General features: G+C 42.2%; 1 protein-coding gene across 4 annotated transcripts in view; it reads right to left on the bottom strand.

The window, feature by feature from the left end:
- The window catches only part of LOC108704412 (IQ motif and SEC7 domain-containing protein 1), a 140,408-nt gene that overhangs the window by 103,823 nt on the left and 10,558 nt on the right, over positions 1–26,027 (bottom strand). For all 4 annotated transcript variants that reach the window (XM_041561880.1, XM_041561876.1, XM_041561877.1 and 1 more), the window contains exon 2: positions 16,159–16,188. In XM_041561880.1, coding sequence (XP_041417814.1) covers positions 16,159–16,188 — 30 coding nt within the window. The remainder of the gene's footprint in view (positions 1–16,158; positions 16,189–26,027) is intronic.

Raw genomic sequence — 26,027 nt, 5'->3', positions numbered from 1 at the left:
ATATGTGAGTAGTTTATGTGCACTTGGGTGGCTCAGAATGGGGTGCCAGTGGCTTGGACCAATATATAACATGGCAGAATAAAGTGGGGTGCAGGGACTACAGACTATATCAGCTTTGGCAGTTACAGGGCAGACATAGGTGAGCTGTTAGGGATCAGCCAAAGCTTCATGTGAAGGTATCACAAGGTACAACCCTATATTGACTCATTAATAATGATTGAGGCCCCACGTATTCCTCATTCACAGCGAAATGTCAGTGGCATAAATATAGAGGAAGGAGACGCAGGCGATTGTGGGGGTGGGGGGCTAGGCAGATTGGGGGCACCCTATTATTACTAACACTGAGGTTGTGTCTCCTTTGCCTAAACACAGCTGAGCAGATCAGGCCCAGAAGTGCCGTTAGACTGGGCACAAGGAGAGCTGACACTTATTTATACCCTTGAACATGTCCATTGGAGGCTCCGTGTATCATCAGATGGAAATGAGCGATTGAACCAGTATTAATGCTGAAAAATGGATCTTTAAAATGAATCTGTCACCTCAGTGTTCAAAACGCGTGGCCCCCGCACGGCCGAACATACCAAGAATGGCGAGGGGAAATCAATTGCGACACAGGGAATATTCTGCGGATTCTTTACGTGTGGAACGGCTGCATTTATTGCTGCTTTATTAATCGCCAATTTCTTGTAGCCGTGTCGTCTTTTCTTGCCTTCTGAGCGTCTCTCTATTGTATAAAAAATCTCAGCAAACCCTCTTTATACACAATGGGGCCAAAACAGCATATTGTACCTGGGGAAGGAAGACCCTCTCCTCCTGTCATTCCCCATTTCATACAGGATTGTTCCCTGCCGGCCTTCCTGCTGCTCAATTTGCTTTAGTCCCATTGAGGGGCTGGTATAGTGCAACTACATGACACTGCCTTATTTATAAACCATTATTGAGATGTAGGGGCACCAGGCTGGTAGGTAGGGGTAATAACGCCTCTATAGGCATAACTCACAACATTTTGGAAATAAAAAGAGGGACGAAAAAGTTGCCACACCCCCCTAATTACCATGTTTATTTTCCAAAATTTGGCAGGTTATGAAAGTTTGAACATATTTCATGGTTTTTTTCCAGTTATTACAGTTTTGCTAATGAAGGTGAATTGCCCTTTAAGCTGTAACTTCTCCCAAGGGACCTGTTATCTTATATTGTTACAATTACTTATTTGCTTATCTCAGAATTATATCTAATCTTCTGTTGTGGCTGTTCTGGGTTCTCTGCCAAAAGCCAATTAAGTTAGAAACTTTGTTTCTTTTTCTGGCTGTTCAGTGCAGAGAAAATAGGGACTTTCCAGTACAAACGAGGGACTGTGGGTTGAGCTGTCAAAAGAGGGACTGTCCCTCTTAAAACGGGACAGTTGGGAGGTGTGCTATAGGGGTAATCAGGAGCATTTTGGGGCCACATCGCTAGTCAGAAATCGGAATTTCGAGTTACTATGAGTGGCTTCTTTGCTGCCCCTGGTAACTTGCCCCCCCCCCCCGGGATAATAGAACAGTTTTACCTCTGAGAAGCGACAGGGTTTGACAGATAATTAGCTCCCGGACTGGGCCTGGGCCGGGGGAAAAAAAAGCAGGGGGGAAGTCCCTGCTTATACCCCTTTATAACACTGTTACTATAAACCTATATAACATAACAGCCCCTGGTTATACCCCTTTATTACATCCCTTGGTATATACCCCTTTATAACAGCCCCTGGTTATACCCCTTTATAGCAGTAGCCCCTGGTTCAGAGGCAGCTTGGGGTTGGGGTGCAGGAGCAGAAGGCTGAGCAGTGAGTGAGGTCTCTAATGAATGAGACAGAAAGTGACAGATATTTATGAAGCTCGGCTATTGGGAGCTTTTCTCCTGCTTCCAGTCTGACGTTCCTGCAGTGGAAATGTTTGGGGGGAGCAATAAGTGATGTGCGGGTGGAACAGTTCTGTCAATAAGGAAAGTGATTAGGAGGCCCCGTCCCATATTCCTACAATGAATAATAATCAGTCACTGAATGGAGTGAGACTGCAATAAAATTCCCTGACGCAGGGGAACCGTTTCGCCTCTCGCTACAGAACCACAAGCTCATTTGCCTTTTAACCAGCGCCTGCCTGAAATCTATCCCTGGAGACCCTCCAACGGTAAATAATAAGAATAAAACATACCCTTTGGCTTAACACACCATCTATAGACTCCCTAGATATCTAAGGGCCCCTCTATCTACTAAATCTTATTCTGGGTGTCACAGGGTCTCTTTATCTAATCACCCATATCTTATGTATTACAGGGTCCCTCCATCCGACTCTACCTTGTGTTGCCTCCCTCGAATATTATCCTAGTTACATCTCTCCATCTATTCACTCACCTCATATGTACCTCCCTCTGCTGACTCTCACCCCTATATATACAATATATATACAATGGGGTGCCTCCCTCTGCTGACTCTCACCCCTATATATACAACATATACAATGGGATGCCTCCCTCTGTTGACTCTCACCCCTATATATATAAAATATATATATACAATGGGATGCCTCCCTCTGCTGACTCTCACCCCTATATATACAATATATATATATACAATGGGGTGCCTCCCTCTGCTGACTCTCAACCCTATATATATATATATATATATATATATATATATATATATATATATATATATATATACACACACACAACATATACAATGGGGTGCCTCCCTCTGCTGACTCTCACCCCTATATATGTGATGGATTGCCTATATATCACCATATGTAGCACACAGTCCCTCATTCTATACAGTACATAATTCATTATTCCACATTCCCACCTCTCACTGTCACTGAACAGATGATTTTTGAGATCAGAAAGAGGGTTTGTGTGACGCCCCCTATGGGAACATATAAGACATTACAGAACAAGACTTGGATGCACTTTCAGCTACTGGAATGAATATTTACAGCCCAAGGAAATTTAGCAGCATCATAAATATCTTGTAGCAGCAATTCCAGGTCTATTGGAGCAGGGAAATGAAGGGGTTAAGTACTACATCAGACCCCCCAATACACTCACTAAGGGGGGGATGTGGCCCTGCTCCGTGTTGCTTTTTGGAACCATTTCCAATTGTTTCGCAGTTTATGGGAATTTTCAGTGAATTGTCGGCAGGAAGAGCCCAGTGAATCCCATTGTATTTCTGCCTCTTGTTTGTTTCCACTTTACCCATTGAGTCTCCCAGACGTCCCATTCACTTGCCAATGAGGCTTGTGGGGAATGTGACACTGGCCCAGTTCTGTGCAGCCAATTTGGCTCATCTCAGGCTTCAGTTGGAAGCTCTGGATCTATTGAGACAACAACAAGTTTCAACAAGTTTTATTTCCCTCCAGCACAAAACTCAATGCCACCCCAGTGCCAGCACCACACAATGTCTCTGCTTTGACTTAAGCACTCAGCGCGGCACACAGCTCAGTGACAGCAGTGCAGGCAAAAGAGATTAAGAAGTCATTTTATAAAAAATGTGGTTTCCCAGGGGTTCCTAATGGACTCAGTCTATCAGTGTGGTACATTCACAGCCCCTGCTCTTCTTTATTTCTCTCTATAAATGTGATCTAGTGCCCCTGAGAGATGCCCGACGTTCAACTATAACTAGATACATCAGGGAGTCTCAGTGCCACCAGCACAATCTGCCACCCCACATTGTGTTAATACTGACCAAGGAAACTACCTACAGAATTCTGGCCAATCCTCATTGGGAATATGATCACTATATATAAATATATAAGGGGGATATGATCACTATATATAAATATATAAGGGGATATGATCACTATATATAAATATATAAGGGGGATATGATCACTATATATAAATATATAAGGGGATATGATCACTATATATATAAATATATAAGGGGATATGATCACTATATATAAATATATAAGGGGATATGATCACTATATATAAATATATAAGGGGGATATGATCACTATATATAAATATATAAGGGGGATACGATCACTATATATAAATATATAAGGGGATATGATCACTATATATAAATATATAAGGGGATATGATCACTATATATAAATATATAAGGGGGATACGATCACTATATATAAATATATAAGGGGGATACGATCACTATATATAAATATATAAGGGGGATACGATCACTATATATAAATATATAAGGGGGATATGATCACTATATATAAATATATAAGGGGGGATATGATCACTATATATAATATACAAGGGGATATGATCACTATATATAAATATAAAAGGGGATATGATCACTATATATAAATATATAAGGGGGATATGATCACTATATATAAATATATAAGGGGGATATGATCACTATATATAAATATATAAGGGGATATGATCACTATATATAAATATATAAGGGGATATGATCACTATATATAATATATAAGGGGATATGATCACTATATATAAATATATAAGGGGATATGATCACTATATATAAATATATAAGGGGATATGATCACTATATATAAATATATAAGGGGATATGATCACTATATATAAATATATAAGGGGATATGATCACTATATATAAATATATAAGGGGATATGATCACTATATATAAATATATAAGGGGGATATGATCACTATATATAAATATATAAGGGGATATGATCACTATATATAAATATATAAGGGGATATGATCACTATATATAAATATATAAGGGGATATGATCACTATATATAAAATATATAAGGGGGATATGATCACTATATATAAATATATAAGGGGATATGATCACTATATATAAATATATAAGGGGATATGATCACTATATATAAATATATAAGGGATATGATCACTATATATAAATATATAAGGGGGATATGATCACTATATATAAATATATAAGGGGATATGATCACTATTATAAATATATAAGGGGATATGATCACTATATATAAATATATAAGGGGATATGATCACTATATATAAATATAAAAGGGGACAGCAATGAATAATTCTTTGGATGAATCAGTTGTACTGACAGATACAATAAATAAGTACAGGTATGGGACCTGTTATCCAGAATGCTCGGGACCCAGGGTTTTCCGGATAACGGATCTTTCCGTAATTTGGATCTTCATACCTTAGGTCTAATAGAAAATCATGTAAACATTAAATAAACCCAATAGGCTGGTTTTGCCTCCAATAAGGATTAATTATATCTTAGTTGGGATCAAGTACAAGCGACTGTTTTATTATTACACAGAAAATGGAAATCAGTTTTAAGAATTTGAATTATTTCATTATAATTGAGTCTATGGGAGATGGACTTTCTGTAATTCTGAGCTTTCTGGATACTGGGTTTGTGAATAACGGATCCCATACCAGTACAAGGAAGGAGTCGAATGCCTGTTTAAGAAAGGAGAAAATACAGGGTTACTGGAATATGACAGTGTATAGCAGATTAGGTTTATTTGAGCATGTAATAAATATATATATATATATGCATAGAATGGACCAGCACACCGTTTTCTTCAATCAATCACCCGGCCTGGAGAAAAAAAGTGGACAGAGTGCAGGTGTTTGTACTATTATATATATATATATATATATATATATATATATATATATATATATATATATATATATTTGTATGTAACACACACTGCTGTCATTTCCTTGGAGCAGCAATTGATATCATTTGTCAAATCTGCATTTAATATATTGGCAGTTGGTGTGTGCAGAAAGTGAGCAGATACAAGTTCCTAGAAGCTGAGTTTTGTATAATTGGGGGCACTTGGCGGGGTGGCCCCAGCAATATTTGGGATCATTATGTGAAGTTTAATTGCACATTACAGGGAAAAGTCATTTTGTGACAATAACAATTGGTGCTCCCATGAGCCACAGGTCATTAGTCTCAATGACAAAATAAAGATCAAGATTCATTTATCTGGTACTGGTACTGGTACTGGTACTGGTACCCCCCCCAGCCTGTGAATAATTACAGAGACAATCTGGCGCTGGCCCTCCTTCCATTCAACTGCACCTTGGGGCAAGGGTGGCCACCTGGCAATGAGATCTCCAGCCAATGATAGAAAAAGAAGAAAAGATCAGTGAGACGGGGCGATCAGGATATAGGAAACAGGGGGCTTTACTACAGGGAGGTGTAGCTGATATTATTGATAAAGGCACATGCAGCAGAGTTGCCCAAAGAGCTTTCAGTCCAAATGCCGCTCACTTTGATCCTCAGCCAATGAAAATCAATAGCTCCTCTTTCCTTTTCAGGCTGAGAGGCAGCAGATTCCTAACAGGAAGTCGAGATGTGGGATGGGAAGAAGAGTTTCCAGGCAGGAAGTTGAATTGCCTGAAAGGATGTGGATTTGTAGGTCACCGAGGGTCATTTCCTCCTTAACGTCAAGGGACTGACACACTGATAATTGTATGGGGGGACTGGCCTGGGCTGCTTCTGGTGTGGGGTCAGTGCAATGCATTTCTCTCATCGCTGCTATAGTGATATAATCGAGTGGCCTGAAGAAGGTCTCCTTGAGGTTACTGACTCCATATAAATGAAAATCTCAAACCCTTGCCCTACTGCCTCCCTTTACACTAGTTATTGTGTTGCTCTACTGATTCCATCTTGCCCTACTGTTACCTTTCTACTATACTGTCACCATCTCAATCTTTATGCATCAGTTGGGAGTCCACATCTGATCTCTATCTAATTAAGCCCCAGGGACTCGCCCCAGTTCTACGGCAATCGCACTCAAAAATTCCTTTATCCAAAGATAATTGTCCCAAGGCTTTTCTCAGTAAAAAATTTTTCTTTATTTAAATTAGCATTAAAAATTCGGATACAAACTCACCCCACCAGGCCCACCTTACGCGTTTCGCACCTTCCGGCGCTTAGTCATAGGTGTATCTGTAAACAGCATGTCCTCTGCGGTATTTATACCCTATTAATCCCTCCCCTTTACTTTAAAACCAATCAAAATCTATGAGGGATTAACCCTACTTAGTTAGTTTTAGTCCCATAATGACCTGTGTGGGGTGTTTGTATCCCTTTACATGTGTCACTGTTTGTAAATCCAAATTGTATTTAAAGTTTAACAATATCTGTAAAGTATATACATCATATATCACATTGAACAGTATAATTTCAAAAGTAAATTGCACTCACTTTTTTTGCACTTGTTATTATATATATTTAGAAAAACCGTCACTGTCTCCATCTTGTCCTTCTGTCTACCTCTTTCCTTACTGTCTCCATCTTGCCCTGCTGTCTCCATCTTGTCCTACTGTCTCCATCTTGTTCTACTGTCTCCATCTTGTCCTTCTGTCTACCTCTTTCCTTACTGTCTCCATCTTGTCCTACTGTCTCCATCTTGTCCTACTGTCTCCATCTTGCCCTGCTGTCTCCATCTTGTCCTACTGTCTCCATCTTGTTCTACTGTCTCCATCTTGTTCTACTGTCTCCATCTTGTCCTTCTGTCTACCTCTTTCCTTACTGTCTCCATCTTGCCCTGCTGTCTCCACTTTAGTGTCTCTATCTTGTGTTACTGTATCCAACTTTCCCTACTGTCTCCATCTTATTCAGCTGTCTCCATCTTTCTCTACTGTCTCCATCTTACCTTATTGCCTCCTTCTTACCTTACTATATGCAACTTTCCTTACTATCTCTGTCTTGTCCTACAGTCTCCCTCTTGCCCTACTGTCTCCATCTTACCTTATTGCCTCCATCTTACCATAATGTCTCTATCTTACCTTACTGTATCCAACTTTCCCTACTATCTCCATCTTGTTCTACAGTTTCCCCCTTGCTCTACTGCCTTCATCTTGTCCTACTTTCTCCAGGTTTCCTTACTGTCCCATCACGCTCTACAATACATTTGTATTATTTATACAACTGAGCCCTACTGTCTTAATCTTGCTTTACTGTCTCCATCATTTGCAAAATATAGGTCCACGTGCCAGCAATTGCCTCTAGTTGGTATATATTTAGCTCTTTATTCTGAATAGTGGCAGCAGAAAGGGATGGAGCGCTATTGTGCCCAGATCTCAATCATATACAGTATGTAAATAAGTATATATCTATGGACTGAAACCTATTACATCAATTGCCCATCCTCCCATATGTCAGAGCTTGGGGGAAATTAATCTCTTCCCCCAACAAGCAAAGCCCAAGGTAAGTAACAGTTAGTTCTGATGGATCTCTGGTGCTGGAAACCCATTAGCAGCTGAGGACGTTAGAATCTCGCAGTAAAGCAGTGGCTACCGGGGGAGCAGGGGGTGCAACTGGGCCAGGGCACTCATCCCCACAGGGCTGCAGCCACAAAGAAAACGCGCACGGATGAGGGGGGGGGCATGGCTGCACGGCGCGCACCAGGGCCCGTCCCCACCTAGTTCCGTTACTGCAGTAAAGAGAAATGTCCATGTTCTTATGTCGCATGTTCCTCTGCGTTTTGCTCGGAATCAGTAATAATTTTGCCGGTGACGTTTCTTGGGAATGAGCAAAAACACTTGTCATTATTCCTCATTTCTATGGACTTTGCCTGTGGGAAACACACTAATAATGGATGAGATCCCGTCACTTCCCAGATGGTTCCGGCCCCAGGGTTTCTTTGCATCTTTGGAAGGATTAGAATGCGGCAGAATTTACCAGGTTTTGGGACAGGGGGGCACATTCTTAGGGTCCAGTGTCCCAGACAATTTTGTTTCAAGGTTTTTTTTGTTCCAGACACTCGGGGGAGAATCATTGATGTTTGGTGCCATGTGTCCATGCCTGGCATCATTATACCCGGAGATTCCCTTGGCATTTGGAGCACAATATTGAACCCAGAAAGTTGGGTCTCTGTCCCAGATCTTGTCTCTAAGCAGGACAGTGACCCAGATCACGTTTCATAAAGCACCCAGTAAAGGAAAACCCTGGATTCGCAGTTGGGAGAAGGAACCCCTCAAATCTGGGAGAACTAGAGCAGAAGAAGTGTGACCCAAAGTGATAGATCAGGTCAAATCTCATGGCTGTAGGGGGCACTATGTTCCAGTTATGTTTTACCAAAACTACCAGATATTAAACCTCAGGAAGGGCAATTGTTTTGTCACTGCCATTAGTTCTGGAACCTTAATATTGACACAAGGAATTGTGGGGAACCCGGTTTTATCAACCTCACTCTAATGTTGCGGCAGATCCATTTCTTTTAGTCTTTTGCGAGTTATTTGACAAATGCACAAAGGTGAAAATATTTTGGAGGAGGGACATGGCCTTTAATGCAGATTCTCACACATACAGAAGGGCCGCAGGGTCACCAACCCGCAGAAATATTTCTCTACTGACAGTTCAATAGCAGATAACTGACAAGCCATATATTTAAGGACACGTTACTAAGCAACAGCAACTTATCAGCAAGGCAGGATCACTGTTAAAGGACAAGTAATGGCACAATTAAAAGGTGTATAAAGCAGTGGCTGCATCAGGCTGGGAGCTGCCAATTAAATGGAAATTGGGCCCTGGGGCCCGCCTTGAACAGCAGATACAGAATTAGAATACACAGAATAGCCGGGCACGATACACTGGGTTTAGTTCTTATATAGGAAACTAATCGTTAAAAATTATAATGATTTTTTTGCTGAGAAACAGTTGATTTGTAGACGCTGGGCACAATCTGGAGCACATTAAAATGAACAGTAACAATCACAATATACAAATAATAACAGTTATGTTCTTTTTTGACAAAGGGTACTTTTTGGGGTCCTAAATTCATCTTTCCCTCTTGCCATTACCCCTCGGGGGCCGGGGCCTTAAGGTTCCCCCATGACTGACCTCCTGGAAAATCAATGGAAAGATATGGGGCCTGTGTAATACTCAGTACCACTCTAGTGTAGCTGAATGTTATTATAAACACAGAAACTCTCCCATGAGCCAAGGTGAGAACTTTGCCTCAGGTATCAGTGGCCCACAAGTCACCAGGGGCAGTAAATAACCTCTCCTTGTAACACTAAGAGTTGAATATCCAGTTATTAATCACTTCTAGTGCAGAAAACACAATTGTGCCCCCTAGTGATGTGGCCCCACCCTGGACTTCTCCAGCCCTGGGAAGAAAAAGTGGTGGGGGGCGTCATTGCCCCTCCCCCTGCACGAGCCTATTGATATACCCCAGGTAAGTCTCACTCCCTTTGGGTGGTGGAAGGACAAAAAAATTTCCTCCACTGGGAACCTGCATGTGGCTGTAAGTACCCGAATCTCTTCAGGGGATGTCCCATTGTCATCTCATTCATTCTCTGGTGCTGAGAGAAGACTCTTCATTGCCATAATAGAAAGAGACGTTTCCAACCTGCCACCCTCTGTCTGTGCTGAACTAATACTCCCAGCACCCACTGACACCCAGCAGCAACGCCAAAAAGCCCCATTATCCATTATTGTAGGCACCTCATTTCGTTTTTGTTAATCTGTGATGGACCAACCTGAATATGAGAGACTCTCCGTACCCGGATACCCAGAAAGGACTAAGGGTGAGTGAGGTCAGTGCAATGCTAGTGTAGTATCAGTGCAAGTAAATAAATAGCATTTAAGTGCAAATAAAACTGCAGGTAATTTTGCACTTGCAGTTACATCACTACATGAGACCCTATTAGCATCACTGATGTGTGGGACTATATCTGGAATATGCTGGTGCAATAATTACATTCAATGGTCCTGGGCCAATAAGAACATCATTTAAAGGGGTATTAGGGGTTAATTTGTGCAAAGTAGTGACCAATATCTACCTGCATGTCAGGGCATTACACAGTGCCAGAAAATGCTTAAAAAAAGAGCGCACAAGGGAAAGCTCCCATAGTGTATCACCAATGGGAAAAATGTGACTGCCAGTGGCACATGTTTAGGTTCAAGGAACGTCTCTAATTAGGAGTCTGAGCCAAGACCCATTAGAAGACACCTGCTCCTCCATCAACTGAATCTTCTTTTTCTGGGGGCCCCTGCCTGCCCATATTTTATACATAAGAATTAAATATTCAAACAGATCCTGGAACAAGAGCACTTAAGTCTCCGTAATACCCTAAATATCAACCAGCACAAGAGCCCCCAGGCAAAAAGCAGACAATGGTGCAGCACAGGCTACAATGAGGCTTAGGGCTATAGTATAGCTGCTAAAATAAGTGTGACAACCTTGGGCTCTTCATATAGTAGGGCCTAAAGATTGGTGTTATTAGGAGGAAAAGTGGGGGATGTCAGGCATAGTAGGGCAAATTATAGAATGACAAAATGGCAACAGCTCGACAAGATGGAGAAAAGAGGACAATGTGGCAGCAGTGAAGCAGGGGTTTGACAGTAGGACAAGATGGAGACAACAAGATAGAAGCAGTAGTGAAGGATGGAGACAGTGGGGCAAAATGGAAACAATGGGGCTAGATTGAGACAGTAGGGTAAGATGGAGACAGCAGGACAAGCTGGAGACATTAGGCCAAAATGGAGACAGTAAGATAAGATAGAGACAACAGGTCAAGATGGAGACAGCAAGGAAAGATGAAAACAGTAAAGGTAAGATGGAGACAGTAGGCCAAGAAGGAGAAAGTAGGGCAAGATGGAGAAATTAGGTAAGGATGAAGACAGTATGGCAAGATGGATGGCAGTAGGGCAAGATGGAGACAGTAGGGTAAGATAGAGACAGTAGGGCAAGATTCAGACTGTAGGGCAAAATGGAGACAGTAGGACAAGATGGAGACAGTAGGACAAGATAGAGACAGTAGGACAAGATGGAGACAGTAGGGCAAGATGGAGAAAGTAGGTAAGGATGGAGACAGTAGGGCAAGATGGATGGCAGTAGGGCAAGATGGAGACAGTATGGTAAGATAGAGACAGTAGGGCAAGATTCAGACTGTAGGGCAAAATGGAGACAGTAGGACAAGATGGAGACAGTAGGACAAGATGGAGACAGTAGGACAAGATGGAGACAGTAGGACAAGATGGAGACAGTAGGGCAAGATGGAGACAGTAGGACAAGATGGATGGCAGTAGGGCAAGATGGAGACAGTATGGCAAGATAGAGACAGTAGGACAAGATGGAGACAGTAGGGCAAGATGGAAACAGTAGGGCAAGATGGAAACAGTAGGGCAAGATGGAGACAGTAGGGCAAGATTCAGACTGTAGGGCAAAATGGAGACAGTAGGACAAGATGGAGACAGTAGGACAAGATAGAGACAGTAGGACAAGATGGAGACAGTAGGGCAAGATGGAGAAAGTAGGTAAGGATGGAGACAGTAGGGCAAGATGGATGGCAGTAGGGCAAGATGGAGACAGTATGGTAAGATAGAGACAGTAGGGCAAGATTCAGACTGTAGGGCAAAATGGAGACAGTAGGACAAGATGGAGACAGTAGGGCAAGATGGAAACAGTAGGGCAAGATAGAGATAGTAGGGCAGGATGGAGAAAGTAGGGAAGTATGGAGGCAGTTGGGCAAGATGGAGACAGTAAGGAAGGATGAAGAGAGTATGACAAGATTAAGGCAGTAGGACAATGGAGAAAACAGAACAAGATAGAGCCAGTAGAGTGAGATGGAGACAGTAGAAAAAGAGGGTAACTATAGGAATGGGTGAAAAAAACATGATGGTTTGCACCTGTTTTGTGCATTTTGAGTAATTGAATCCTAAGAATTTATAGAATATATATCTCACCCCAGTATATTCACATTGTACCATATACCCAAGATCCAAAAATCTCAGATGTAGGTCTTTCCAGCTGACGTGAGGTCACCCATTCTGACTAGAAGAAAGAAGGTTCTGCCTAAATATTTGGAAGGGGTTTGTTACAGTGAGAGCTGTGAAGATATGGAATTGTCTCCCTGAATTGTCTCTGTACAGGCTGATACATTAGATAGGTATAAGGAAGGGTCGGATGCTTTATTCACCAGTAGCTCCTCCCAGCAGACAGGAGGGAGCCAATGAGATTAGAGGAGGGAAAGGGGTGTTACAGGGAGAGCTGGGAAGTGAATCAGGGGTACAGGCTGATACATTAGATAGGTACAAGGAAGGGTCGGATGCTTTATTCACCAGTAGCTCCTCCCAGCAGACAGGAGGGAGCCAATGAGATTAGAGGAGGGAAAGGGGTGTTACAGGGAGAGCTGGGAAGTGAATCAGTGGTACAGGCTGATACATTAGATAGGTATAAGGAAGGGTCAGATGCTTTATTCACCAGTAGCTCCTCCCAGCAGACAGGAGGGAGCCAATGAGATTAGAGGAGGGAAAGGGGTGTTACAGGGAGAGCTGGGAAGTGAATCAGGGGTACAGGCTGATACATTAGATAGGTACAAGGAAGGGTCGGATGCTTTATTCTCCAGTAGCTCCTCCCAGCAGACAGGAGGGAGCCAATGAGATTAGAGGAGGGAAAGGGGTGTTACAGGGTGAGCTGGGAAGTGAATCAGGGGTACAGGCTGATACATTAGATAGGTACAAGGAAGGGTTGGATGCTTTATTCTCCAGTAGCTCCTCCCAGCAGACAGGAGGGAGCCAATGAGATTAGAGGAGGGAAAGGGGTGTTACAGGGAGAGCTGGGAAGTGAATCAGGGGTACAGGCTGATACATTAGATAGGTATAAGAAGGGGTTGGATGGTGTTTAGCAAGTGAGGGAATACAGGGATATTGGAAATAGCTCATAGTACAAGTTGATCCAGGGACTGGTCCCATTTTGGAGTCAGGAAGGATTTTTCTCCCTCTGAGGCAAATTGGAGAGACTTCAGATGGGTTTTTTCGCCTTCCTCTGGATCAACTGACAGTTAGGCAGCTTATATATAGATTTAAGGTTGAACTTGATGGACGTGTCTTTTTTTCAACCTCACTTACTATGTTACTGTGTATTAAGGCAACTGGATGGTGAAGTGGTTGATTACAAATTGTTCGGGTTGCCTTGGAGGTGGAGACGTTGTACTCACTGTACGCCATAAAAGTGGTTCTAGAGCTGTAATTTTTTTCTTCTGGAGGCTGAGCCCACAATTAGTTTGTACTTTGGTGAGGTTCATAGAGTAGAATAATGGCTTCTATTTTAATAATGAATGTTAAAATCAAATTAGAGGTACAACTGTGGGGCCCATCTGTGCCCCTGTCTATATGTACCTCTGCTTGTGGAGTTGGAGTGTGGAGGAACCCCATGTGGGAGATGCAGGAGGGTGTCTGGGGCCCTATTGTGTCTATATATGAATGATATGTTTGTACTTTGGAAAGGTACCTCAAAAAATTATTATTACTCAATGGGAATTCCGGGAATAATGTGCAGTATCACTGTTCTGGATTATAAAACTTCCAAGACAAACAACATTGTAACATAGAGTCTCCTGCATGAGGACAGCTGTAATCTCCCCAGTGTGATGAGGGGGTGTCTTGGTGGGGCAATTCCTCTGATGAGACATTTGAGATTTACAGACAAACTGTACCCAATCCATTATCAATATATTAAAGGGCTTCTTCACCTTTAAATGAACAGTATGATGTAGAGAGTGATATTCTGGTACAATTTGCAATTTGCTTTCCTTCTTTATTATTTGTGTATTATTTAGATCAGGTATACATCAGGTGCAGATCAGGTGTAGATCAGGTGTAGATCAGGTATACATCAGGTGCAGATTAAGAACAGATCAGATCAATTGAGGACCTCCTTTCTTCTTTGGTTTCTCTCTAAAGTCAATATCCCCTACACTTTTAACATCACTAATTTTTTCCTGACGGGAATAAACAAAATACACTAAATTGTGCTCCAATAATCTAAACAAGTGCAATGCCAACTGTTTTTTTTGTCTGTTAATTCTAGATCAGGTGCAGATCAGGAAAAGCTGAGGTATAAATCAGGTGTAGATCAGATAAAGATCAAGTATAGATCAGGTATAGATAAGGTGCAGATCACATATAGAGCAGGAGTTGGTAAAATATAGGTCAGGTATAGATTAGGTGCAGATCAGGTATAGAGCAGGTGTAGATACAATGTAGATCAGGTATAAACCAGGAATAGAACAGGTGTAAGAAAGCCTCTATGATAAATATATATATATGTAGAAGCAAACATGAGGCAATGTAGTGGGGCGTGAGACGAGACTAAAGGTGGCCATACATGGTACAATTATGATCTTTCCCACAATCATTGATTGTACAAAAGATCTTTCATCCTCTCTAGTAGCCGCACTGTGATGGGAATGAACTGGTATTGGCCCATAATGACTTATTTACTAATGGGACGAGGAAAACACAATCCCTTTCTATTAGTGTCGCAGCCGCTTGTTTCTCTCCTTCTGTCAATGATCCGCTACCCCAAACATTTACTTGTGGGGCAAATCATATACACTAGTGTGGGGGGGGGGCAGATTGTCAGTACTGCCCAGTCTTGGGCTGCTCTACTTCCTATGGTCAAACACGACCCCTCCCCCCCCGGCTAATCGAGTCCAATTTCCTACCCAGGTACATAGAGTTACACATAATATTCAGCAATGCCATAAATCAGCTCCTTCCCAGAATGACACAATGTTCATGAAACTGTATTGTGATTGTGGGGGGCATTGTGGGATCTGCAGGGTTCTTGCTCCCTCTGACCCACCCCGGGGTACGACCCCATGTGAATAAGATGCAGCTTTGAGTCCCCCCACCGCTCCCCATTTGAACCACTCAAAAAACACCAACATTGATTATTTCTACAGAACTTCCAACGATCTTGTGATATTGGTCACCTGCACTTACTGATGCCCATGATGGGGTGAAACAAGAGGTGCGCTTGGACAAAACTGGGCTGAATGAAGCAACTCAATGAACTGATTTATCTTATTGTTCAGCATGTGGGACCCAACCTCTATCCATTGCCAGGGGCACAGAAACCAGCAAAACAAGCCAAAATGTCAGGCCCTTGGGCCCCCCTATAATGAATACGAAATCAATCATCATTTTGCAAGAAGTGATTTTCTTACAGCTCTTTTTCCACCCCAACCTCAGACTCACTGGACTTTATTCCCCTGATCCATTAGCTACTCAGTCCATATGGGATCATATCTGTGCCAATCAAACGCCAGAACATGGGATCATATCTGTGCCAATCATCAATGGAACAAGAGAGTTCAGTTGTGAGCACAGAGGCCCAATCAGATCACTTCCTATAGAAAGTAATATAAATAGATCTGTTTCCTACCTGAGGTTCCGTGTCATTTCCACGTCAAATCTAAAAGGAAAGAAAAGATCAGCATTAGACAGAGTCAGAATTTGTGTCTCAGAGACACTTCTGGAGAAGTGAAGGGGAAATGTAAGGTCATTACTCACACTCACATCTACAAACTCACTCACACTCACCTACATTCCCACTCAAACTCCCCTAAACGTACACTATTATTTACTCTAACGCTTACTCACATGAGCCTAGTCTCTTACTTACACTCATTCCTGCACTCACATGAGCTTAGGCTCTCACTTACACTCATTCCTGCACTCACATGAGCTTAGGCTCTCACTTACACTCATTCCTGCACTCACATGAGCTTAGGCTCTCACTTACACTCATTCCTGCACTCACATGAGCCTAGTCTCTCACTTACACTCATTCCTGCACTCACATGAGCTTAGGCTCTCACTTACACTCATTCCTGCACTCACATGAGCTTAGGCTCTCACTTACACTCATTCCTGCACTCACATGAGTTTATGCTCTCACTTACACTCATTCCTGCACTTACATGATCTTAGGCTCTCACTTACACTCATTCCTGCACTCACATGAGCCTAGTCTCTTACTTACACTCATTCCTGCACTCACATGAGCTTAGGCTCTCACTTACACTCATTCCTGCACTCACATGAGCCTAGTCTCTTACTTACACTCATTCCTGCACTCACATGAGCTTAGGCTCTCACTTACACTCATTCCTGCACTCACATGAGCTTAGGCTCTCACTTACACTCATTCCTGCACTCACATGAGTTTATGCTCTCACTTACACTCATTTCTGCACTCACATGAGCTTAGACTCTCACTTACACTAATTCCTACACTCACATTAGCTCAGGCTCTCACTTACACTCATTCCTTCACTCACTCATTCCTTCACTCACATGAGCTTAGGCTCTCACTTACACTGATTCCTGTGCTCACATGAGCTTAGGCTCTCACTTACACTCACTCCTGCACTCACATGAGCTTAGGCTCTCACTTACACTCACATGAGCTTAGGCTCTCACACACTCATTCCTGCACTCAAATGAGCTTATAATCACTCATGGAGGAGGTCGCATTTTAGCGCTTTTAGAGGTTCTTGAAACCCCCAGACTAAACTCCCAAACTCTTAAATCACGACTATCATTGAATTTACTGAGACATCTGAATATAAAATGTACAAACAAAAAAAAGTGCTGAACAATCAGCTGAAATCCAAATACCTTGAAAAGCTCTAAAGTTTTTGGACAATTCCTAGTGAAAAAGATCTGAAACCTCTAAGTCTGAATTGGGGTGAAGTGGCCCAATCAGATCAGCGCAGAGCCCTGTGACTCCTCTAGGACCTCGACAAGTTTTACTTGGTGAAGTTTGGTTTTTACAAATTTCTTTTTAGAAATATAGGAAAACCAGACATTTTTTGAGATTAATGCTAAAAAAAAAAATGATAAAAATCACAATTGGGTTGTTAGTAAATAGGCCCCTTAGACTCACATGAGCTTTGAGTATTGCAGAGGACAGTGTGAGTGGTGAGTAATAGGCCAATGGCTGCAGGTAAGTCCCGGTCAGTAGTTCTGACCCCACATAATCAACAAGGGGTCGGGAATGAAAGTGTTGAGTTAGAATTAGAGAGAATCATCGTTATCCAATGATTCCGCATATCCAGAGGATCGTCTCACATCACAGTTTAAGGGCAAATGTTTGTAATTGTGTAACATTGTCCAACCTGCGGCCCTCCTGCTGCTGCACCACAACTCAGTTATGTAGTAACTCAAACAGGGCTGCCATCAGTAGGGACTGGGGGTAATGAAGTCTGGGGCCCCTAGCAGGGATGGGCCCCATGATGGAAAAGCTGAATTTGCATAAATTGGCGAGGGGCCGGGAGCATATTAGGGGCCTCATTTTACTTGTTGGCAAGGGCCACCACCCAGGAGACCAAGGTAACCAGTTGTTTAACAATGGGGTCCCCTCATGGAAGGGCCCTGTTAACTTAATAGTATGGGGTCCCTGCTCTCACATAGGGCCCCTCACATAAAATCTTTTTATTAGTGTGAAACCTGCTCTGCAACAACAATCTCAGCCACTGAGTGCAGCTGCCGGAGGGTTAAATTCCAGATTGAGCTGCAGATTGGCACAGCGGGGCGGACGCACGAAGCCTCCGTATACAAATGACAACGCGGCGAGATGATTGGCGAAAATGTGTAAATAACATGAAGGCAAATAAACAACAGTGATACATTGGGTTGTTAAAGGGCCGGTAACACATAGAAAGCAGTTGAATTGGCAGGTAAGTACACAGGTAGATACACACACATGATACTGTACATAGATATACCTGTAGATTCTTCTTGCAGCGCATTGGGGCAATTCATAAATATCTAATAGTCATGGATGTCTATGGGAGTTCTGCCCAGATCAAGCTATTGCCCCTATAGGATCTTGTGCTTGTTGCACGTAGAATGGCGCATTTGATGCAAGTTGCACGTCTGGAAGCTGCAGGTGTATTGTGGGAAATGTGCCCAGAGGGTAAGTAAAAAGCTCCGCCCCATCCTGATAAATTCAATGATGTTTAGTATCATTGCATTCAGGTAAGTGGCACATAGACGAAACCAATCCTGACCCATGACTTGCGTTTCATTCAGATACTTATCACCTGTCCTTCTGTGTTACCTACAGGGCTGCGTAGCACCCACAGCATTGCAACTTGCTCCGGAGTCAGTCTGAGGCACCCCAAGCCCATTATATATGGAAAGGGGTTCTGACCCACAAACACATCGATACAATAAGAGACAGCGGGTACTTATGTATTACTTAAAGGGATACTGTCATGGGAAAAAAAAAATTTCTCAAAAAAATCAGTTAATAGTGCTGCTCCAGCAGAATTCTGCACTGAAATCCATTTCTCAAAAGAGCAAACTGATTTTTTTATATTTCATTTTGAAATCTGACATGGGGCTAGACATATTGTCAGTTTCCCAGCTGCCCCTGGTCATGTGACTTGTGTTCTGATAAACTTCAGTCACTCTTTACTGCTGTACTGCAAGTTGGAGTGATATCACCCCCTCCCTTTCCCCCCCCCCCCAGCAGCCAAATAAAAGAACAATGGGAAGGTAACCAGATAACAGCTCCCTAACACAAGATAACAGCTGCCTGGTAGATCTAAGAACAACACTCAATAGTAAAATCCAGGTCCCACTGAGACACATTCAGTTACATTGAGAAGGAAAAACAGCAGCCTGCCAGAAAGCATTTCTCTCCTAAAGTGCAGGCACAAGTCACATGACTGGGGGCAGCTGGGAAATTGACAAAATGTCTAGCCCCATGTCAGATTTCAAAATTGAATATAAAAAAATCTGTTTGCTCTTTTGAGAAATGGATTTCAGTGCAGAATTCTGCTGGATCAGCACTATTAACTGATGTGTTTTGAAAAAATGTTTTTTTCCCGTGACAGTATCCCTTTAACATGTATAAGAGATGTTTCTTGAAGGGATACAAATAATATAAGATGTTTTCTCAGTAAGTTGATATTATTCTGTAGCATTTCTGTTACAAACAGGAAACATTATTTCCTCAAAACAAAACTCTCCAGAATAAATCTTTTCCGCTGATTGCGGTGCAGTTGGGGGGGGGAAGAGACTGTTCCATTTGGGGGGTCTAATTGAGAGAGTGAGCGGCTGATGAGAGGACAATGATGTGACTGATCTCAGGGAATGAACATCTAAATATTCCTGCTGGTGAATAAACAGTGTGTGTTTGTGAGTCACTAGATTAGTAACAATAACTTGAGTATTTGCCAACAAGTTGAATGTCTGATGTTCTACACATTGGCCCTTTGTTATGGGGTGTGTTACCGCTTAGTGTTCCCCCGGGAACTGCGCCCGAATGTGCCATAGAATAACAGAGACATACAAGTGACTCATGGTGGGTGTGGTGCAAAGATAATCACCTTAATGAGGAATGTTTATACAGCAATTACCCTCCTTATATTAAACGACAGACTTTTAGCAACTTCTTCTACATAATTAAAGTGGGAGTCCATTTGGCATGGAACCTGGGCCCATTTCTATAAGGCTAAAGCCACACTAGGCTGATCCATAGGTCTCCCTTATACCGGGGGCTGTTCCTGCTGAACTGTGCATAGTACATGAAATCCCAATGCTGCATGGTAAATCCACAAATAATAGGGAAAGCTGGAACACAAGCACACGAGAGACAGTGGGTACTGTCACCCCAAGTACATCATATATGGAAAGGGGTTCTGACCCAGAAGCACCTGGGTCCATTTTTGTTAAAGGGATCCTGTCATCGGAAAACATGTTTTTTTCAAAATGAATCTGCTGCTCCAGCAGAATTCTGCACTGAAATCCATTTCTCACAAGAGCAAACAGATTTTTTTATATTCAATTTTGAAATCTGACATGGGGCTAGACATATTGTCAATTTCCCAGCTGCCCCGGGTCATGTGACTTGTGCCTGCACTTTAGGAGAGAAATGCTTTCTGGCAGGATGCTGTTTTTCCTTCTCAATGTAACTGAATGTGTCTCAGTGGGACCTGGATTTTACTATTGAGTGCTGTTCTTAGATCTACCAGGCAGCTGTTATCTTGTGTTAGGGAGCTGTTATCTGGTTACCTTCCCATTGTTCTGTTGTTTGGCTGCTGGAGGAACTTGCAGTACAGCAGTAAAGAGTGATTGAAGTTTATCAGAGCACACGTCACATGACTTGGGGCAGCTGGGAAATTGACAATATGTCTAGCTCCATGTCAGATTTCAAAATTGAATATAAAAAAATCTGTTTGCTCTTTTGCAAAATGGATTTCAGTGCAGAATTCAGCTGGATCAGCACTATTAACTGATGTGTTTTGAAAAAAAAAATTTTTCCCATGACAGTATCCCTTTAAGGTTACTACGGTCACACTGGGCTGATCCATAGGGATTCCCTGTACTAGACACAGTTCAGCAGGAACAGCCCCCTGTATAATCGATGTGGTGTGCAATTACATGAACTGTACTATATCCCTTCTACAGAGGGCTGTTCCTGCTGAACTGTGTCTAGTACAGGGAATCCCTAGGATGCAGAAGTGCATGGCAAATCCACAAATAATAAGGAAGGCTGTAACTGGCCAGGGAATAATGGAGGCTCAGGCAAGACTGATGATCTCCTAGCTAAGGGGAAAAAAAAGAAGGAGATAAATATTAACCTATGAATACTGATAGAATATAGAATAATAGAATAATAGAAACAGAATATACAGTATATATATAGTGAATAAAGTACCCCCTCTTGTAAAATATAAGGATATTATAAGTTACCGAGGAGTTTCATGTAAAGACACGAGGCCGAAGGCCGAGTTATACAGGTCATGGAACTCCAAGGTAACTTCTAATATCCTCATATTTTACAATAATACACAAATTTCAGTGAGTCATGTGACAGAAACGACATCACTACTCACCGTTTATAACTGATGACATCAGAACTCACCGTTTATAAGGATATAATTGACAAGATATTCATGGCTTTTGTGTATTATTATATATATATATATCAATTCCTCTGTAAGGTACAGGTTCAGGGTGTATGTACCCCACAGTTCTGCTCACTGTACAGTCCAATTATCAGCAGGAGGGAGCAAGATCCCCGCTGTGAGCAAGTAATGCACTTAAATGGGCAGATGTAAATGCCCAGGGATCTAATAGTGACACAGAGGGGCAATCGGAGGGGCTCGGCCCAGCACTTTGTGCAATTACTCGGCTGTCGCTGCACTGCTGCTTGCCACTCCTGACTACGGCTTATTTAACAGAACATTTCCAATTAGCCGAGTAGTGTGAATGCTTCCACCTTCCATAAACAACTATAGTAGTACTTATATGTTATCTACTGTGTATCCTGTGCTTGAATGGCTGCCCCATGGCTACACAGCAGCTTGTTTATATAAACTATAGTAGTACTTATCTGTTATCTACTGTGTAGCCTGTGCTTGAATGGCTGCCCCCATGGCTACACAGCAGCTTGTTTATATAAACTATAGTAGTACTTATCTGTTATCTACTGTGTATCCTGTGCTTGAATGGCTGTCCCCATGGCTACACAGCAGCTTGTTTATATAAACTATAGTAGTACTTATCTGTTATCTACTGTGTATCCTGTGCTTGAATGGCTGCCCCCATGGCTACACAGCAGCTTGTTTATATAAACTATAGTAGTACTTATCTGTTATCTACTGTGTATCCTGTGCTTGAATGGCTGCCCCCATGGCTACACAGCAGCTTGTTTCTATAAACTATAGTAGTACTTATCTGTTATCTACTGTGTATCCTGTGCTTGAATGGCTGCCCCCATGGCTACACAGCAGCTTGTTTATATAAACTATAGTAGTACTTATCTGTTATCTACTGTGTATCCTGTGCTTGAATGGCTGCCTTAATGGCTGTAAGCTATAGTTGTTTTTCATTATATTGTCATTCCTTAAAAGCACTTTCATTTTTGTGATGTTACTGTTCCTTTAAACCTATCAATGGCCCCTCCTTCCGTCTGTGATGCCACAGGGGACAGCAGTTTTGTATCTCTTCTCTGGGAGATGCGAGGGTTAAAGAGGGCACGTTTGCTTCCCACGGTGAATGCCTAGAATTGTTGTGACTACAGAACACCTCTGCAATTTTTAGGCTTAAGATGGAGCCGTCTACAATTTCAGGGATAATTGCACTAATTTGCTGTATATTCTGTCACAGGCCAACCATGGGTGTTTCATTATTTAGAACCAGGTGACCCAGTCACTGCATAATTGTATTGTACAAAAAAATGCAGATCTGCTGGTTCTATCTGACAACTATTTTAGGGGTTCACATCTTGGAAACTGACAGTTTGACCTTTTGCTTAAGCCATCTAATCTCATTGGCTGCTAACACTGAGTCTCTCATTTCTTTGAGTTCTAATTGCCTCAGGAACTCATTTACCCTTGGGCTGGCAGAAACACTTGGGGGGTATCTGACTGTGACCCAGAAATGTTTGTAACCAATTCCATATCTAAAACACAAACGAATTTTTAGTTCGTTTTTTGTTATTTTTCATGAATGATATAGTTTTGATACTATCATGCCATTGTCTCCTTTGCAACATATTTTCTTCATCTGCATAACATTTGTTGTCATTTTGATTTCATTTGTTTAATATGAAAATCAAATAAAATATTTTAAACATAAAACACAAACGTCTGGTTCCAGACAAAAGGAGCCAGAGCTGTGGGACCGGAGTTGCCCTTATTCCCGGAGCTCAGAACTCAGAGCACAGAGATGTTGCCAAACCATTGAGTTATTTCATCCCCACAATGCAACACTCAGAGACGTGAGGCTTACACTTCAAACCACATGCACCGACAATTCATTCAAACACGGATCTGCTCTCCACCTGTCACATTCCAAAATGGAACCGTAGCCCCATGTTCCCCAAATGCTCAGAACTGAAGATATTTGTATGTTCAATTTTTGTAACGGTTTTGCACCTCCCATTCAGCTCTGACCCAACTGTTACAGCTTTTCAGTGAGATCAGTAGGACAATATACTGTTCCCCCTCAATAATATTATTAGGACTCCTGGACGTTCCCCTCTGGATCAGCACAAACACGTTCAACAAATGGGACAAATTCTATTTCATGTAAGAGGAATGTACATTAGATTTCTTGCAACTCCCGGCAGGACCTTACGGAATTATATTTTTCCTGGAATTCTCTGGTTTATGAGCAATTGCCCCTAATAAAGACAAGACAGGAGGCAATTACTATAAGAGAGACTAAGTAGAACATTCCAGTGACTGATTCCTTTAATATTCTGCCCCTCACACTCACCTACATTCCCTGTGTTAGTGCTTGTGAGTTAGTGTTCATGGTGGGCTGCACTCTCTGATCATTTCACATTCATTTCACAGCAGCAGGTCTGTGTCCCCAGCCTGGCACTAAGGGGACCCCTATAAATATCACATTAACTAAAGGCTCAGTAGTCTTCTACATTGCGGCAATCTGAGGAACATCTAAGAGCCATAGCGAATGTCGGCCATAGAACAGAATAGAGAAGGGACCGTACTGGCACCCAGTAGAGAAGAAATTAATAGAGGAAGGATAGTACTGGTACCCAGTAGAGAAGAAAAGATTAGAGGAGGGATAGTACTGGTACCCAGTAGACAAAAAGAGAATAGAGAAGGGATAGTACTGGTACCCAGAAGAGAAGAATATTATATAGGAGGGATAGTACTGGTACCCGTAGAGGAAAAAAAAAAAAAGAAGAGGTATAGCACTGGTAACCAGAAGAGAAAGACAGAACAGGGGAGATGTAGGAGTGGTACCCTGGAGAGTAGGAGAGAGCACAGGAGAGCTAGTTCTTACAGTACTGGTACCCAGCAAAGTAGGAAAGAGGACGGGAGAGCTATTTCTTGCAGTACTGGTACCCAGGAGAGTAGGAAATAAAACGGGAGAACTATCTCTTGCAGTATTGGTATCCAGTAGAGTAGGAGAGAGGACAGGAGAGCTAGTTCTTGCAGTACTGGTACCCAAGAGAGTAGTGCAGAGGAACTAGTTCTGATAATACTGATATCTGTATAGGGTAGGAAAGGACTTTTCAGGACAAGAGAAGTGGATGGAGGTGGAAGATGAAGCAGACAGAGTTGTAGAGCCGGGGTCTGAGGGAAAACACAATGAATAGTATCTGTGGTTGGTTGGCCAAGCAGGATCAATATGAGCAGTACATGTTCCTGGGAGAAAGAAAGTGATTGGCAGTAAATTACTTATCGTTATGACATTACCAGTGATTGGTGATTTATTGCCATTGGTTCCCTCTCAGTAAACGCAGATTAATAATGTTCTTTGTACAGAATGGTTATAGTTCTGCTGCACCCACCGCCCTGGACACAACAGTGAAATCAATGAATGGAAACTCAATAGAGGCGTCCATCTGATTGAGTGTCTTAATTAGTTTCATACACTCACTATATATATATATACAGCTTTAAATCAGTCATCCACAATGGTGCCTGGCCGGCTCTCAACCCCCAAAACTCCAGTGAAAGTCAGTGTTTTATTTGTAACTCCCAGAACCCCACACTAACCCCTCACCAGTAATTGCCCCATAGAAGGAAGGGCTGACCCCAACAACTGGACAGAACGTCAGAATGGAAAGAGACAGAATGAGGGGGAAATAAAGATAAAAACAAATAATGAGAATTGAAAATGTCGCTTGGGCCCAAACCAACCAGATGGCTAGCATTTAGGAATCAGATTGCATGCTCTGTGGTACAGACGGAGGTGAGACCGTCAGAGAATGCCAATCTCTATCTAAGGCTTGTTCTTTCTCTGTGAATCAAATAAATCATTTGGAAGAAACCAGACCAGCAAGAAATGGAAGCAACATGCCGAGAAACAACTCCCCAGGGTGTCCAACCTGATCAGTGACCGGACCAATCAAACGGAGGACGAGAAACGACTGATATTGTCATGTTACAACTGTATCAAAGCTCCGCCGGTCATCGACCCAGAAATGCACTCGCTCAACCCCCTCCCAAATATTTGTGTTCTGAGCCAGTGATCTGCTCCACTGATATATTGTATTTCTACCCCACGGATGGACCCTGCTCTGCTCATATATTGCATGATATTATATTTCTTGTCGCCAGCAATGGGCCCCAAAATAACACCTTTGTGTCTAGCAATGAGTTCAATTTGTCTTTTTGCAGCATTTTTTTGTCATAATTTAAGTTTCATTTAGTCAAATTAATGGCCAACTTTAAGCTGGGATTCAGTCAAAAAATGCTGCAACTACAGAACAGAATTTCTGATACATATTGAGCCTGTCAGTTATAGTTTTCCATC

The sequence above is a fragment of the Xenopus laevis genome, chromosome 4S (genome assembly GCF_017654675.1).
Source record: "Xenopus laevis strain J_2021 chromosome 4S, Xenopus_laevis_v10.1, whole genome shotgun sequence".
NCBI lineage: Eukaryota > Metazoa > Chordata > Amphibia > Anura > Pipidae > Xenopus > Xenopus laevis.
Note: the sequence above shows the minus strand (reverse complement) of the source record. Positions and strands in the feature narration are given on the sequence as shown.